An 18,599-nucleotide genomic window follows, 5' to 3' on the forward strand; every position below is an offset into this window, starting at 1 on the left:
GTCTTAACGACAGGTCTGACTTCACGTTAAATATATCGCGGTAACTGATTCGGTGCAATCGTCGGTATGGTTAGTGCATTCCAAATTGTCCACATTACAATTGGAAGTGACTCGTTTGCATTCCATTTTCATTAGCTGCTAGCGTCGTTGGAAAATGGCCTTTAATGCATGCTACGGTTGAAACGTTCTTCGTTAAAGGGTCATTAAAGTTTAGTGCATCTGGGCCTAAGATATACTGACTGGTCAAGGGTTGCACAGAGTTCTTAAATAGTATCACAGCTCAGTAGTTCTCAGTCTCCTCCTGCTGGCAGAACAGCACAAGCCCAAGCATCTGAATTGGTCTGGTGGGATGACAAGGAAGTGTAAAACCTTAACACACTTTAGTCAACATGCCCTAATTCTATTTAAGGAACTCAGCTGAAATAAAACTAGCCAGTGAAATTTTGACTGGATAGATTCTGGAAATGTTTCAATGAAATCTTAGCTGAGTAGGGTCAGCTGTAAATTCTCCTAAAGTTAACCAGCTAAAATTAGCTAATTCTTGCTTGCTTCTCAGTTTTTTGGATATGGACCTCAGTTTCTACAAACATGCCTCAGTCCACAAACTTTCCATCAGCAACAGGTATCTACATATTATAACATCCTTCCCAGTCTCTAAGTTACAGGCAGAAACAGGAGGGAGTACTGAAGATTTAGAAGGACTAAAAACAAGATATTTGTTCATTTATTTATTAATATATATATTTTTTTTACAAAATGCTGATTCTTCATGATCTGTTCTTTTTTTATTTTAATCATCTGTCAAATTTGAAAGGTATCACAATTGTCTTGAAATTCCACTCAGGCACAAGTCGGAAGGGGGGGGGGGGGGGAGGTTATCATTCCAGTGGACAGCTGTAGCCAGTGATCCAAAGAAGGTCTGCTATCACTCCCCAGTGCAAGTAGAGAATGCTGACCACCGCCAGGATGTGCATAATCTGATGGCTGTTGAACCAGTAGTCAAACTTGCCAGGCTTCCATCGTTCAGGGATGCGTGCAATGTTGATCATACCCCCAAGTAGCGCCACAGCATCCATGACCACATAACAATGGAGAGAGGATGGGTGACCTGAGCCAAGCCCCACCCAACGAAGAAAGAAGCAGAAGAAACGGAAGAAGGCCTGCCAAGCAAAGGAGCACAGGCGGGTGATGTTGCTGTGGGCAGTAATAGCACAGTAGATTGCATAACTGGAAAGAGCGGTGTAGGAGAAGAGGGCCATGTAACGCGTTGAAGGGTAGCAGATCAGTGTGCAGTAAATTATGGGAAGGGCACCTGGAAAAAAATACAAAGCAAATGGTCAGACATGATTACACAGTATCAATGCATATGGCAACAAGTACTCCTATACAAACATCCTATACAAACATCCAGAACTGCCTTACATTATTTGCTTGTTAACTACTAGTATGTTTCATCATTATCATGTTACCCAAGATCTTTCTGTAATTCTAAATGCATATTTTCTTATATGTCTCCTCTATTCATGATGTATTGTAAGCCACATTGAGCCTGCAAAGAGGTGGGAAAATGTGGGATACAAATGCAATAAATAAAAAAAATAAATACTCAGTTACAGGCTATAGTCATAGAGAAATAGATATCAAGACATGGTTTTAAAGTAAAAGAATCACAGGATGCATAGATGCATAGTAGTAGGTTCAATTCTGGTAATGCTCTCACAGCTGCACCTTGAATATTGCATTCAATTCTGGTCACCCTATCTCAAAAAAGAAAAAAAAAGGCAGAATTAGAAAAGGTTCAAAGAGCAACCAAAATGATAAAGGGGATGGAACTACCCCCACATGAGGAAAGGCTAAAGATGTTAGGGATCTTCAGCTTGGAAAAGAGATGGCTGAGAGGGGCGGGGGGATATGATTGAGGTCTACAAAAATCTTGAGTGGTGTAGAATGGGTATATAAGTACATAAGTAATGCCACACTGGGGAAAAGACCAAGGGTCCATCAAGCCCAGCATCCTGTCCACGACAGCGGCACCTGGCAAGCTTCCCAAACGTACAAACATTCTATACATGTTATTCCTGGAATTGTGGATTTTTCCTAAGTCCATTTAATAGTGGTTTATGGACTTGTTCTTTAGGAAACCGTCTAACCCCTTTTTAGACTCTGCTAAGCTAACCGCCTTCACCACGTTCTCCGGCAACGAATTCCAGAGTTTAATTATGCGTTGGGTGAAGAAAACTTTTCTCCAATTTGTTTTAAATTTACTACACTGTAGTTTCATCGCATGCCCCCTAGTCCTAGTATTTTTGGAAAGCATGAACAGATGCTTCACATCCACCTGTTCCACTCCACTCATTATTTTATATACCTCTATCATGTCTCCCCTCAGCCGTCTCTTCTCCAAGCTGAAAAGCCCTAGCCTCCTTAATCTTTCTTCATAAAGAAGTCGTCCCATCCCCGCTATCATTTTAGTCGGCCTTCGCTGCACCTTTTCCAATTCTACTATATCTTTCTTGAGATGCGGTGACCAGAACGGAACACAATACACAAGGTGCGGTTGCACCATGGAGCGATACAACGGCATTATAACATCCTCACACATGTTTTCCATACCTTTCCTAATAATACCCAACATTCTATTCGCTTCCCTAGCCGCAGCAGCACACTAAGCAGAAGGTTTCAGTGTATTATCGACGATGACACCCAGATCCCTTTCTTGGTCCGTAACTCCTAACGTGGAACCTTGCATGACGTAGCTGTAATTCGGGTTCTTTTTTCCCATATGCATCACCTTGCACTTGCTCACATTAAACGTCATCTGCCATTTAGCCGACCAGTCTCGTAAGGTCCTTCTGTAATTGTTCACAATCCTGTCGCGAGTTAACAACTTTGACTCAATGAAATTATATGGAAATACTTTTAAAACACGTAGGAGTAAATATTTTTGTGCTCAAAGAATAGTTAAGCTCTGGAACTCACTGCTGGAGGACATGCTAACAGCGGTGATCGTATCTGGGTTTAAAAAAGGTTTGGACAAGTTCCTAGTGGAAAAATCCTTAGTCTGTTATTGAGATGGACACTGGGGAAGCCACTGCTTGCCTCAGGCATGGGATGTTGTTACTAATTGGGTTTCTGCCAGGTACTTGTGACCTGGATTGGCCATTGTTGGAAACAGGATACTGGGCTAGATGGACCGTTGGTCTGACCCAGTATAGCTATTCTTATGTTCTTATATATGATGAGATTTATGAATCTAAATATGGTTACTCAGATTTTCAACCAAGTTTTCAGGAAACACAAAATCACTCTGATTTTCAAGATTTCCACAATGAATATACATGAAACAAAAATCTATCTTGGGCATATTCATTGCTGGTATCCTGAAAAGCTAACTGGCTGGGTGTGCCCTGAAGACCAGGTTGAGAATCCCTTCTCTAGGGGAGAGGAGAAGGGAGATTCAGCTCTTCATAGGCATAAATTAAATGCAAAGCAAGAGATATGAGGCTAAATGGCAGAAGATACATGGACTATTTGTGCTTAGGTGGAGGCCAAAACAGCAACATTCAAAAAAATGACCAGATAAGAATACAGCCTTGGTTCTCAAACCTATCCCCAGCCAGTCAGGTTTTCTGGCTATCCATGCACTTACTCTACTGCATGCAAATTTTTCTCATGCATATTCATTGTGGATATCCTGAATACCTGGCTGGTATTTCCCAGCACAGGCAAAGAGAGAATGTTTGAATACAAGTGAGTGGTAGTGTAGCCAGAAGTGAATTTATGAGTGGGCCCACACATTTCCTCCCTGGATTCCCACCCCCTCCTGCATTAAAAATTAATGCTTTGGCTGGTATGGATCCCCAAGCCCTGCCAGCTGAAGACCTCCTCCAGCAGAACCTCCTGGGCTGTCTGAACGCTGGTGAATTCAGTGGCACGCTTCCAGCCACCAACACTGGCACCCGCCATGCATGCTTAATTCAAAGGGCATCTTTGGCAGGGCTTGGGGATCTCTGCCAGCTATACCAGGGATGTGTCGCTGCTGAGTGGGCCGAAATAAAGTGGGTAGGCCCTTGACCACCCAGATCTACCCATGGCTATGTTACTATAACAGAGGGCAAAACCTATGATTGGGTAGGCCCTAGGCAATGTATAAAGAAAAGTAGACTAGATATTGTCCTTACCTAGCCAAGCACAGTTAATTACCTGTAGCAGATGTTCTCCAAGGAAAGCCGAACATATTCTCACACGTGGGTGATATTATTCAATATAGCCCCAGCATGGAGACTCTCCCAGCATTCCAGAAGCTAAATGATTAAAACTAAGTTTGGCCTCCTACTGCTACTACTAATTAACACTTCTATAGCATTACAAGCCTCCTAAATTGTAATATTCAGTCAAAATTCTAAGCAGCTATATCTGGCTGAAGTGTCATTTAAATTCAAGTAGCCAAATTTTTTGTCATCTATATTATATTTTCTGCTTTGGCTGAAAATCTTCCAGTATTCTCAGCTGTGTTTAACAGGCATTTACTTAGAATGTTAACTATGGAAACCCTACATATATTCTGGGCGAGTCGAGTATGGCACAGTATTGCTCTCCTATTATCTGCCTGTAACTACTTACCGAGAGTGTTCACTATGCAGACCCCACACATGTCAAGAGTGAGTAGTTTCTGATAGACAGATTCTCCTCCCTCATGGTTCATGAAGAGGTGGTAGAGCACACTGCCCAACTGTGGCATGATACAAGCAAGGTAATGCACAACTGCAAGCCAGGATACTGCAATCTGAGTCCAAGGGATGTTCACAGGCAACAAGAACAGGAAACCCAGCAGTGGAATCCCTGAAACAAAGAGAAATAGATATGTGAAGGTAATATAGTAACACAAATGATCTAACTAAATAACTCTAGAAGATAACTACTTGTAATCTCCTATTAGTTTGGGATTACTAAGAGAGTAAGTCTCTGTAGAGAGTCACTGGGTGGAGGAACTGGGAGGTACCCGGATAGGAGGAAGCCCAAGGGGAGTAGCTTTGGAATAAAATGCAGAGAGATAGTGCTAAGAGACTGAAGAATGACAAAGGGGAGAGGAGACTAGGAGGAGATAAAGTTAAGTGCTTGCCCTGTAAAGGGGGTAGGGGGAGTTGGGTTTTTTTTTTTTGGTTTGGTTTGTTTGTTTTCTATCTGTAGCTGCGAGTCTTTGGTTGCCTGCAGGCCCTTGCCAAGTGGCCCAAACAAGGAGAAGGGGGATCCAGTATAACAGAAATGAATCCATTGGCTAAGAAAAGGAGAGTTGCTGCTAAGAAAAACAGTAACTGTGATGAAGAGCTCTGGGAGGGCAGTGGAGAAACCCAGCACAGGAGCACGGGATAGGAGCCAGGGAGTGCCCACCCAAGGCTAGGGTGGGCCAACGCAAAGGTCAACCTGGGTGGAGGTTAGACCATGAAAGTCTGAACCTGAAATGAAAGAACGAACTTCCGCATATTACTGAAGACCCATCTCTTTAATAAAGTATACCACAAAGATCAACCAATGTGAATATGCACAACTCGCCCATCTATGTTTAGAACTGTTTGACTATATCTGCTTGTATATTATAACTTTGTTTAATTATCATCATGCTGACCAAGACTTTGTAATACTAAATGTTTATTTACAATATTCTTCCACTACTCATGATGTATTGTAAGCCACTTTGAGCCTGCAAAGAGGTGGGATAAGGTGGGATACAAATGCAACAAAAATAAATAAATAAATAAATAAAATAAACACGAGAGGTGCACAGCCTTTGGGACACTATCTTGGGGATAGGCATGGACAGTGGTGTGCTGGAGCCGGCTTGCAAGAGCCGGTTGTTAAATTTTCTTCCGACTTGCGAGCCGGTTGTTAAAAAGCGCGAGCAGGCTCTCCTCCCTCCCTCCGGATCCGGTCCCTCACCGACCTGATTCTGAGTCACCCTGCCTTGTCCTTCGAATTCTTCTGGGCAGGCAGAGCTGACTCTCCCCCGCTGCCGGTTTGTGCTTTAAAAAATGGCCGCCGAGATTATCAGAGGCAGCCACGCGAGAGTTCTGCTGAAGTCTTGGAGGCCGCCCTTGTAAGTCTCGGCGGCCATTTTGAAGCACGATCCGGCAGCAGGGGAGAGTCAGCGCTGGCAGCGGGCAGGCAAGACTGCCTGCCCCGAAGAATTCGAAGGACAAGGCAGGGAGACTCAGTCAGGTCAGTGAGGGACCAGATCCGGAGGGAGGGAGGAGAATTCAATGAACAACTCAGGAGGGAGTGGCAGGGGAGAGAAGGGAGTCACTGGGCATAGGTGGATGGATGGAGGGGAGAGAAGGGTCACTGGGTATGGGTGGATGCAGGGCAGGGGAGAGGAGGGTCACTGCTGGACATGGGTGGATGGAGGGCAGGGGAAAGGAGGGTCGCTGGGTATGGGTGCATGCAGGGCAGGGGAGAGGAGGGTCACTGGGTATGGGTGCATGGAGGGCAGGGGAGAGGAGGGTCGCTTGGTATGGGTGCATGGAGGGCAGGGGAGAGGAGGGTCGCTGGGTATGGGTGCATGCAGGGCAGGGGAGAGAAGGGTCGCTGGATATGGGTGCATGGAGGGCAGAGGAGGGGAGGGGAGAGAGAAGAAATGCTGGACATGGATGGAGGGGAGGGAAAAGTGAGGAAGGAGATGAGATGAGGGAAAAGGAAGAGAGGAGAAAAACTGCACATGGATGAAGAAAATAGGCAGAAGCTGAGGATCAGAAATGAAGAAGAAAGGAGGAAAGGAAAGAAATGGAAAGGAAGCCCTGGAAACGGAGTTAAGAGGACGGATAGCAGCAGAATCGGATACTGGGCCAGCATGATCAGAAAAACAGTCACCAGACAACAAAGGTAGAAAAAAATCATTTTATTTTCATTATAGTGTTTGGAATATGTTCACTTTGAGAATCAGGTGCTCAACATTAAAAGTTTATATTTATTTACTTATTTATGGCATTTTATTGCACATTAAACATGAATTAGATTGGAACCTGGGATCATTTAATTTTTTTTTCCTGGAGTAATGCATTGCCCCCCCCCCCCCCCAGGCTCTCTCCCCGGCTATAGCCAGCTCTGCAATTTGGGGGGGGGGGGGGCGAAGAGAGGGACGGCAGCTCAGATCAGAGATATAAAGAATTTAATTCCATTCTAATGGTGCTGAAATGGTTGATTCAAGCCAAGCAGCAGAAGGGTTGGGTATAACTAAATGGTGATCATTAACAGAGTGAAGAACATGGGCAGGAATGTACAGAATTATTAAGTTTGCTACTCAGGAGGGAGTACTGGTGTGAAGTGCTTTGAAAGTCAGAATACATTTTTTCCCCGTATTTTATTTAGAATACCAACAACAAGCATGTTATACAATTAATGCAATGATACAATTGTTTGTTGTTTTTGTGTTGCCACAGTTCCAATCCCCCCAACAACATCCCCTCCCTAACCCAACTTGAATAGCAATGCAGGACTTCAGTTGTGGTGACTAACCCAAAAAGTAAAAACAATCCTTCATATTGCTCGCCATTGTGTATAGGGTGTCCGTATTTTTGAGAACTGCAAAAGGTGTCCATGTTTTTTAGCTGTTAGCTTAGACATAAGGCAACAATAATCCACTTTGTTGAAGACCTGAGCCACTGATGGTACTGTAGTTTGTTTCCAATGTTTTGCCACCAGAATCTGACATGCTATGTAAACATGAGATAAGAATTGGTGGAGTCCCTTCTTGAGTCCCGGCTACCGTACATTCAAAAGGTAGGTATCCAGTTTAATGGTGGGAATAGGATGCACTGAAGAAGTTGAGAATAAAGAGCAGTCCAAAAGTTGTGAATTTCAGGACATGACCACCATATGTGCCAAAAAGTGCCTGGACCCCTGCATTGACACCAGCAAGCTGTTTCCATGATTTGTGACCATCTATGTGGGGTAAAGTACCACTGATATAACATCTTATATCCATTTTCCACCAAAGTTGTGGCAACTGAGATTCTCAACAAGTGTTTAAATATTTTTCCCCATTGTGTTAGTTCCTAGGTAGACGATAACATTGATTCCAATTTTTTTTTTTTGATAGGGCAGTAGTGGTTGAGAACTATGTAACACAGCTTGATAGATTCTGGAGATCCCTCCTCTGCCAATACCTGATCGCAATGCAGATTCAAGTTCCATTTCTACCAACAATAACTCTGATTTAGTTCTACGATGAATAAAGTCTTTTATTTGCATATAATGATAAAAATCTCTAATAGACCATATTCATCTTTCAATACTTTAAAGGTAATGCATTCCACCTCCTCCTAGAGCTGACCCAGCTCAGAGAGGGAGGATGCTGCCCATTTTTGGTATGCAGGGGTCAGATTTACCCGGTGGGGGGGGGGCTGAAATGTACATGATGGGGGTTGTTAAGTGGTACCAGTGATCAGAAAACATTTGGGTTCTACACCTCTCCAGCACTACCCACGTCTGGTCTCCAGCACTACCCACATCTGGCCTCCCACCCATGGCAATATTCCAAGCAGTGTTGGCAAGGGGAGCCAGGGAGTGGCCCAAGGGGTATCCCCAACAAGTGTTGATCAATATATGTCCAAGGTTTAGAGACTCCCTTCTGCCATATTGCCACTGTTTGGAGTAAGGATGCCCTATAGTATAGTGCAAAATTAGGGACCCCCATTCCACCATCCTTCCTAGATTGACAAAGGATATTCTGGTTTACCCTTAGAGGTCTCTTACGCCAAATAAAGGTGAAAACTTTTCTGGTGAGGGATCTAAAGAATGAGTGTGGTATATTAATTGGCAGAGCCATGAACAGATAAAGCAGTTTGGGTAACAATGTCATCTTCTCCACCGCTATCCTCCCCACCTAGGTCAAATGTAAACCACCCCATCTCTCCAATTCCATAAATAGTTCTTTTAGTTTAGGTGGAAAATTCTCTCTAAATATGTCAGCTGCCTTTGGAGTTAAATTAACGCCCAGATATCCAATATAGCGCTGGGCCCACTGACACGGAAATTCTGCCTTTAGGGAATCTCTGGGGGAGGCCTGATAGGTAGTACCTCAGATTTCTGGAGATTGATTATGAACCCCAAAACCTTACAATATATTGTTAAGATATCCATGACCGTAGGAAGCGAGGCTTGTGGCTCAGCTAGTGTGAGAAGCACATCATCAGCAAAAAGCATAATTTTAGTATCTTGATCTCCCACCCAAATCCCTTGTATTAATGGAGATTCTCGGACTACACAAGCAAAGGGCTTCATTAAGAGGGCGAATAGGAGTGGAGAAAGGGCACAGACCTGTCGAGCGCCTCTAAACAGCTCAAAAGATGGAGTGTACATGTTACTAATTTTTAATAGGGCTAGTGGGTGGTTATATAAGGCCTGTATATGATGCAGAAAAGGCCCCGAGAATCTCACCCTTTTCAGGAGTGCAAAAAGATATGGCCATAAGACCCTATCAAAGGCTTTCTCTGAATCCAACAACAGAAACACCACTGGTTCAGCTTGAGTTTGTGCTCTGTCAATCAGATGAAGCGCCCTTCTGGTATTGTCCAAAGTTTGCTTATTCTGAATGAAGCCTGCCTGATCAGTATGAATTAAACATGGTAAAACCACTTGTAATCTTTTTGCTAATATTTTGGTGAAGATTTTGTAATCAGTCCCTAGAAATGAGATGGGCCGAGAGGAGCCACAATTCTGTGGGTCCTTCTGAGGTTTAAGCAATAATGTAGTACCGGCCAGTCTCCACCATAATGGCAGGGTTGTGTCATCTGTTATAGAGTTAAAAACTCTAACTAGTATTAGAGCTATTAACATTTATAGAAGCGGTTACTATATCCATCCAGGCCAAGTGTTTTCCCATTTGGCAAGCTTTTAATCGCCCAGAGGATTTCGTCAATCCTAATAGGAGCTGACAGTGTGTCCTGTTCTGCAGTGATTAAGGTAGGCATATCCACCCTATCTAGAAATGACTGAATATCAACTACTACTACTTATCATTTATATAGCGCTACAAGGCATACGCAGCGCTGTACACCTTACACAAAACTAGTGAGGGCAACGCTTCCGGTGTATAAAGTTGCTTGTAATACTGTACAAATTCCCTCTGAATATCTGCCACCTGATTGCAAATCTGCCCCATATTACCCCTCACCGAGTAAATCGCATTGCGGTGGAATAACTGTTTCAACTTGTATGCCAAAAGCCAGCTTGCCTTGTTATTGAATTCATAATATTCCTGTTGTGTGCGCTGTAACTGTTCCTGTATAATATTAAGCTCGAAAGAAGAGAGTTGTATCCTGGCTTTGTGTAATGCCGCCAGCTGTTTAGGGGTGGCCTGTTGATGTTTAGCTAGAGGATCCAAGTAGTGAATACATTTTCTGAGATCATGATCTTGTTGCTTAATAAACTTATGAATATGTGCTTGTATGGAAATCAATTTCCCCCTCAGTACCACCTTCAGACTTTCCCATAAAATGTCAGGGGTGTCATTAAAGTGTATGAATTCCTACAACTCGCCTTCAATATCATCCAATACAGTGTCAGGGAACCTCCATCCCCCGGAGTTTGGAGGTATCCTGTCCCCTAAGTGTGATGGTAATTGGGGCATGATCAGACCATTTTCGTGTATGAATTTTCGTGTATGCCTGTTTATGGGAGCAGATCCCCGGACTTCCCATCCAGAGATCTATATGAGAGTGAGTCATGCAGTACTGAGTAGTAAGTATAATCTCTCTCCAGTCCATGTGTGACCCTCCATATATCGACCAAACCCCAATGGTTAAAAAAGCTCTGGAGCTTTTCCCTATTAGCTCTAGCATATGAAACTGTATTGGTGGTATTATCCAGTGCAGGATCCAGAGAAGTGCATCCCCCCTATCAACAACTCCTCCTTTATACTTTTAAACAGTTTCAAGGTCATTTGGTCATAGACTTCACTATGTGCTTGACTGGGAGCATATGTATTCAACAATGTATAAACAGACCCACAAATCTCTATTACTAACAATATGTATCGACCCTCATTGTCTGACCTTTGGGAATGGATCACCCATGAGTAACCCTTTTTCAAGAGAATTACCCACTCCAGCTGTCTTGGGGCATTCTCGACTAGAAGATAGATAAATCTGAAGATATGAACTATTATTAAGTAGATATTCATGTTTGGTCAGCAAATGTGTCTCTTGTATAAAAATAATATCATCCTCCATCCGTGTTGCTTCCTTAAATAACATTTTGCGTTTGATGGGAGTATTGAGACCCCATACATTTAATGGCATGCAAGTTATAAATGCCATGATATTATATCAAAGAGAATTAAATGTCTAAGATTAGAATGTAGTTGGTTAAGTGTCACCATCTCTGAATAACTCCCTCTTTTCCCCAGTGGCGTAGCCAAGGGTGGGCCTGGTTTGGGCCAGGCCCACCCACTTTGGGCTCAGGCCTACCCAGTAGCAGCACACCTATGCTGATTCCCTAGCCCCACCAGCTGAAAACTCCCAACAACTGTCCCTCCTGCATACCTACTTGTAAATAGCACATGGCATGCAGGTGAGACAAGGAGAGACCAAATCACCTGTGAGACATGGAGGGGTTCTTTTGCTCACCCATCTTGAGTCCAGGACCACCCAAAGTTGGGTGTCTGGCTACGCCATCCTTTTCCCCAGCCCCAAACAAATCTGAAAATCCCCTCAACCCCCCACCAACCCCCTCCCTTCCAAGCAACCTCAAAGGCGGACCATAGTGGTCACGCTAGTTGGTAAAAAGAGCGGCTACCTATAGCATGCCCCACAATATACAAATTGTGTGCCCCCTAGGAGCATCTGCTGAAGAGAAATCACCCAGCCTATAGTATAGTCATGAAAAGTCATAATATTGTATGAGTATTTAACCTTCCTGTTGAGCTAGTAAGCTGACATTTTCACACCCCATTCCATCTCCCGGTACTTGTTCCAAACTCCAAGTTATCGAGTCAGGTGTTTCCACACGGTGAAAATAGTAATCCGGATTGGTGTCTGGTAAGGTGGCCTTTGCCATGTGCAATTCTTGCCCATCGCGTCTCCTCCGGCCTTAACAATCTGGGGATTCACCCCTGATGTAGATGGCGGGGGATCTACCTCTGGTAGTAGGGCACGGGCTTCCTCCAATGTGCGTACCTGCTGCAGCTTTCCCTCTATATAAAAGGATAGGGTGAACGGATGTTGCCAGCAATATTTGATTTCCTTTTCTCAAAGGTATTTAGTAAAACGTCTCCATTCCGATCATCGTTTTAATATTGTTGTAGCCAAGTCCTGATATAACTCTATTGGAAACGTTTCCCCACTGTATAGGAGCAGACTTCCAGGCCTTTGTCAGCACCTATTCTTTGATTTTGTATTCCAAAAAGCAGGCTATAATGTCTCTTGGAACATTTGTTCTCGGACGAGTACCCACTCTGTGAGCCCATTCAATTTTAATCAATTCTGGAGGTCTCTCTTAACCCTCCAACGATAATAGCATACTTGCAATCTGTCGAGTCACTAGTTCGCAGTTGAGATATTCAGCTTGTTCAGGTACTCCCCGGATACATATGTTTGCTCTACAGCTTCAGTTTTCTAGGTCTTCCACGTTGTCTAACAGGAGAGTGTTGAGGGTCTGTTGTTCCATCATTGATGTTTCAAGTGATAGTAAGGTTTCTTGTTGATCTGCAACCCTGTTATCCATGTCCTCAATGCGGCGGCCCAGTTCCAGAATTTCACTGCGGAGATCAGCTGCCAATGCAGAAAGTTCCTTTCGAACACCTTTAATATCTGTTTGAATCGCCTCCAATAATTTGCAAAATTCACACAGAGGGAGCTCTGTAGCCTTCTTTGCCCCACATTGTAATTGTTCATCAGCATGGTCTGCCATGGTGCCTGAAGGACCTGTTGAAGATGCCATCTTGTTTGCAGGAGTCTGTGATCGAAAGGCGAGCTCTTGTAAAGATTTGTGCAGTGGAGGTTGCATTTTTCCCACCATGTAGCTTACATATGGAGTCGATGTTAAATTGATGAAGGTGGATTAGTCTTTAATATCGCTGTTTCGGCTGGGTTTAAGCTATTTTTTGCCGCGGGACATGCGGAGCTGCTCGATCATGCAGCCATTGCTGGATGTGATGTCACCACTCTCGTTAGAATAGCAATCTTGAACTTAATACGGAAGGCAATAGGTACCAATGCAGACGAAATGAGAAGTAGGGTGACATGATCCTACTTTTTTGGATTACATAGAAGACTAACAGCTGTATTTTCAAGAGTTTGTAATATTTTTTTAAAGTTAATTTGAGAAATGGCAGCATAGATGGTATTGCAGTAATCTAAGCATGACATTAGTAATGCAAGTAGCAGAGTGTGTAAGTTTCAACAATCTAAATATTTTTTTACGGATTTCAATTGACAAAGGATGAAAAAAAAAGTCTTATTATATTGGAAACTTGTTGGGTAAAGGAAAGATGTGAACATAAGAATAGCCATACTGGTCAGACCAATAGTCCATCTAGCCCAGTATCCTGCTTCCATCAATGGCCAATCCACGTCACAAGTACCTGGCAGAAACTCAAATAGTAGCAACGTTCCATGCTGTCAGTCCCAGTGCAAGCAGTGACTTTCCCCACGTCCATCTCAACAGCAGACAATGGACTTTTCCTCCAGGAACTTGTCCAAACTTTTTTTGAACCCAGATATGGTAACTGTTGTTACTACATTCTCCGACAAGGAGCTCCAGAGCTCAACTATTCTTTGGTGAAAAAATATTTCCTCCAAGTTGTTTTAAAAGTATTTTCCTGTAATTTCACTGAGTGTCCCTTCGTCTTTGTACTTTAGAAAGAGAAAAAAAAATCAATTTAACTTCCACTCATTTTACACCATGCAGGACTTTGTAGACCTCAATCATATCTCCCCTCAGCCGTCTCTTTTCCAAGCTGAAGAGACCTAACCTCTTTTGCCTTTCCTCAAAGTCTTTGTCTCTGACAGTCTCAAAAGCACCTAGGTCAGGGCCTTTAAAATACCCTAATGAATTTTTTGCATATTTTGTCTCCTGTTAGGGTGTTGTAGGGGGCTAAAGCCCCCTGCCACAATATAACCAGTGTATCACAGACTTTAACTTCATTTCAACCTAGAAGATGATCAAATTTCGTTTTCAGCACTGAAACCGGACCAAAATTCATATTTGGTCTTGTTTCGGTTTTGGCTGAAACCAAACTGTGCTGCAGAGCCTCCACTTTCCCTCCAGAAAGAGCCCCCTCCCAGATTCACCCATCAGTGGCAGCCCTCTTTCTGGGTCTACCATGTCATTGATGGCTAGTGGGGGCAGGAGTAATCCCCACTCACTACTGCCCCCCACTAGCCACCAATGTCACACAGGCCCAGGAAGGGGGCCACCACCAATGGTGCCGCTGGAGTCCCAAAAGCCATTTTGATGCAGGAGCCAACATGGGCAGAAGTGGGGTTTCAACCAAAATCAAGTGGCCAATTTTAGCCACAGATTGGTGTCAGTTGGGTTCTATTTCAACCTGCTGTGCAGGCTTATGTTGTCAACCGACTGCACTGTGCTCTGTGCCTGAGATAGATACACCTTGACTTGCATCTAAGAAGAACTCCTTGCCATGACCCTGGAACTGTCTATCCAATGACAAATCTGGCTCGGTTTGGAAGTATACAGATAGTCTTGGTCAAGGATAATTATTTATGCAGCCTAGCTAAATTACATGATTAAACTATGGGTGATTCTATGGACCAAGGATAATGCCCCAAATTGGAACCAAGTAACCTCGTCATCACCGGTATAATGACACTACTCATCTGCAGGTTTAAGTAGATGGGCAAGAGAAGGTACTATTTTAGATCTAGTCCTTAGTGGAATGCAGGGCATGGTATGAGAGAAAACTGTGACGGATCCACTGGGAAACAGTGATCATAACATGATCAAATCTGAGCTGATATGTGGAGTGAAGTCACTAAGGAAATCTACTGTAGCAGTATTTAATTGTCAAAAGGGCTACTATAACAAAATGAGGAAAATGGTTAAAAAAAAACTAAAGGATTGGCCTCAAAGGTTAGGACTTTAAATCAGGCATGGGTGTTGTTTAAAAATACCATCATGGAAGCCCAGACCAGATGCATTCCACATATTAACAAAGGTGGAAAGAAGAGCAAACAGCCAGCGTAGTTAAAAGGTGAAATGAGAGAGGCTATTAGAGCCAAAAGAGCATCCTTCAAAGAACAGAAAAAGGATCCAAATGAAGAAAATAAGAAGCAATATAAGCACTGTCAAGCTAGATGCAAAGCACTGATAAAGAAGGCTAATGGAGAATATTAGGAAAAACTTGCCGCAGAGACAAAAACTTATAGTAACATCTTTTTCAGGTACGTCAGAAAGCCTGTGAGCCAATCTGTGGGACCATTAGATCATGAAGGAGCAAAAGGGGAAGTCAAGGAGAAGGTCATAGCAGAGAAACTGAATGAATTCTTTGCTTCAGTCTTTACAGAAGCAGTAAGAGATTTACCTGTAGCAGAAATGGTTTTCAAGGGTGAAGATGCAGAGTGTACCTGGTCAAAAACCCTGACAAAATGTCCCCGCTAAAAAAAGCTCCCGACATAATAGCCTCCAACATAACAGCCACTGCCAAAACGGCCTGCCCACAATATAGCCTCTGACAAATTAACCCCCCCCCCCCCCCGACAAAGGGCCCGATCAGGCTGCCCAGAATATGGCCTCTGACAAAGTAGCCCGAACACCACCAGACAGGAGGAGAACTTACTTTGTGGCACACTGCAAGAGGATCTGCCAAAATTTACTTGTAGAGGATCCCTGTCCTGTATTCGAGGAGACCTGATCACCAGCCGACCCCGGAAATCTTGTGTCTGGCTTGTCTCTGCCATGTCCCGCCTATGCGGTAACAGGGAGTAGCAGTAGAGATAAGAGTTCTGGGTTCGGCTAGAATACAGGAAGTCTGCTGAAGTTTTTGCTTTGAGCTAAAGTTTTTAATACTAATTTTATAGGTAATAATGATAAAACTAGTTTTAGGTTAAGAGTTCCAACACAGTCTATTTGGTTAAATGCCTTTGTTAAGATAAACAGACTGTGTTGGAACTCTTAACTAATACTAGTTTTAATACTATTACCTACAATACCGGCACGCTCATTGTCTGTGGCCACAGTTGTCTGAGGGAATAAAACCTTAGAAAGTGATCTAAGCATTGTGGTTGCTTATGTGAGCAATAAGGCTTACATTTTCACTAGTATCTACTATAATAAAACTCACCCTCAACGTTCTGAAGACAACGTTCTGAAGTCACTCAGTCACTCCCTGAAGGGTTCATGGATTCATGGTGGTGAAGCCACAACACTGACCATGTCTCTCTGCCCCGCCCTCGCATGACGGACCAATCAGAAAAAACACCCTCAACATTCTGAAACACAAAGGACCATCACAACACCGTTCCCAGGCAACACTAGGCAATGTAAGACGGACCAATCAGAGGAAACTACGTGACAATAAGGGAGGAGCATTCCCCAGCAGAATGGCTCATTATCTGTGCAGCACGGAGAGCACAGAACCACCACTGGAACGAGAGAAGAATATTCCTGCTGTGGGTATGTGCAAAAATAGACCGGGGGGGGGGGGGGGGGGGGAGAAACACTCACTCACTCACACACACACACACACACAAAATAACTCTGTGACACATACACACACACACACAAAAAAGCCACATGCTAGCGCCCGTTTCATTGGTTTCGGAAACGGGCCTTTTTTACTAGTAATTAAATATTATAGCTATATTTCTCATTGTATCATCTTTGATTAATACAGTAATATGCAATGCATAATGTTCAAAATTGGTTCTTTCCTCAGTTTCCTCACCACTGATTCCCCTCACATTTGTAGGGGTCAATTGTGTTTTCCTTGTGTATTCGTACATCGCTTTGGCTGTACAGATCAAGGCAATTGATAAGCTTTAAAAAAAATTCACAGATGCTAATTTGAAGGTTAACACATGTTAAGTTGATTTGGTGTGCACTACATTTAAGGAGCATTAAAAAAAAAACCTGAATGCACACTAATAAATACACATCTCTGGTACACCCCAATATGTGAACCTATCCAACCAGAAGCTTTGGTTTAATCTGATTGCCTACCATTCCACTATCAGTCTTCAAAGTGACGCACTATAAATACGTATTCCTATTAAAAACAGTACTATAATGATAAACAACAACTTAAAACAATTGTATTATAACTCAATCATAATAACTGATTCCCAACCAAACCCCAAAATAAACACATTATTTCCTAATAATCTTACCTTGCCAAACAGGATAAGGTTGGTAAGACTATGAAAATGATGACAATATTGGGTTGTTTTTTTTTAATTAGCATGTTGATGGAAGAATAGGTTCCTTAAACAGCAGAACAGATCATGAATACCAGTTGGTGGCTATAGAATTTTATTTATATATGCCTTATACAATGCAATGCTGGTAGGAGCCTTTATCAGTGAATATTTCACTTGTAGTTTATCATCTTTTTTTGTGATGTGTTATTTTTTTCTAGGGGGCTATTTTGTTAAGGGGCTATTTTGTCAAGGGTTATTTTGTGGGAGGGGCCATTGTTTCTAGGGCTATTTTGTTCTTGGCCATTTTGTCAAGGTATGGGATTTACGTTCCAAGACGTATGAAGAGAGGCTTGCTGACCTGAACATGTACACCCTGGAGGAAAGGAGGAACAGGGGTGATATGATACAGACGTTCAAATATTTGAAAGGTATTAATCCGCAAACGAATCTTTTCCGGAGATGGGAAGGCAGTAGAACGAGAGGACATGAAATGAGATTGAAGGGGGGCAGACTCAGGAAAGATGTCAGGAAGTATTTCTTCACGGAGAGGGTGGTGGACGCTTGGAATGCCCTCCCGCGGGAGGTGGTGGAGATGAAAACGGTAACGGAGTTCAAACATGCGTGGGATATGCATAGAGGAATCCTGTGCAGAAGGAATGGATCCTCAGAAGCTTAGCTGAAATTGGGTGGCGGAGCAGTTGGGGGGAAGAGGGGGTGGTGGTTGGGAGGCGAGGATAGGGGAGGGCAGACTTATACGGTCTGTAACAGAGCCAGTGATGGGAGGCGGGACTGGTGGTTGGGAGGCGGGAAATACTGCTGGGCAGACTTATATGGTCTGTGCCCTGAAAAGGACAGGTACAAATTCAAGGTAAGGTATACACATATGAGTTTGTCATGGGCAGACTGGATGGACCATGCAGGATCCTCAGAAGCTTAGCTGAAATTGGGTGGCGGAGCAGTTGGGGGGAAGAGGGAGTGGTGGTTGGGAGGCGAGGATAGGGGAGGGCAGACTTATACGGTCTGTAACAGAGCCGGTGATGGGAGGCGGGACTGGTGGTTGGGAGGCGGGAAATACTGCTGGGCAGACTTATATGGTCTGTGCCCTGAAAAGGACAGGTACAAATTCAAGGTAAGGTAAGGGCTATTTTGTTAGGGGCTGATTTGTCAAAGGCTATTTTGTTACAAGGCTGTTTTGTTGGGGATAGTTTGTCAGAGCTATTATATCGGGGT

The 18,599-nt window shown here is 43.4% G+C and overlaps 1 protein-coding gene across 3 annotated transcripts in view; it reads right to left on the minus strand.

Moving 5' to 3' along the window:
* Nucleotides 1-780: 780 nt before the first annotated feature.
* The window catches only part of PAQR4 (progestin and adipoQ receptor family member 4), a 160,085-nt gene continuing 142,266 nt past the window's right edge, over nucleotides 781-18,599 (minus strand). For all 3 annotated transcript variants that reach the window (XM_030209585.1, XM_030209583.1, XM_030209584.1), the window contains exons 2-3: nucleotides 4,624-4,842; nucleotides 781-1,312 (exon numbers count right to left, since the gene is read on the minus strand). In XM_030209585.1, the coding sequence (XP_030065445.1) occupies nucleotides 879-1,312; nucleotides 4,624-4,842 (653 nt within the window). In that variant the 3' untranslated portion in view covers nucleotides 781-878. The remainder of the gene's footprint in view (nucleotides 1,313-4,623; nucleotides 4,843-18,599) is intronic.

This window comes from Microcaecilia unicolor, chromosome 7 (genome assembly GCF_901765095.1).
Source record: "Microcaecilia unicolor chromosome 7, aMicUni1.1, whole genome shotgun sequence".
In the NCBI taxonomy this organism is placed as follows: domain Eukaryota; kingdom Metazoa; phylum Chordata; class Amphibia; order Gymnophiona; family Siphonopidae; genus Microcaecilia; species Microcaecilia unicolor.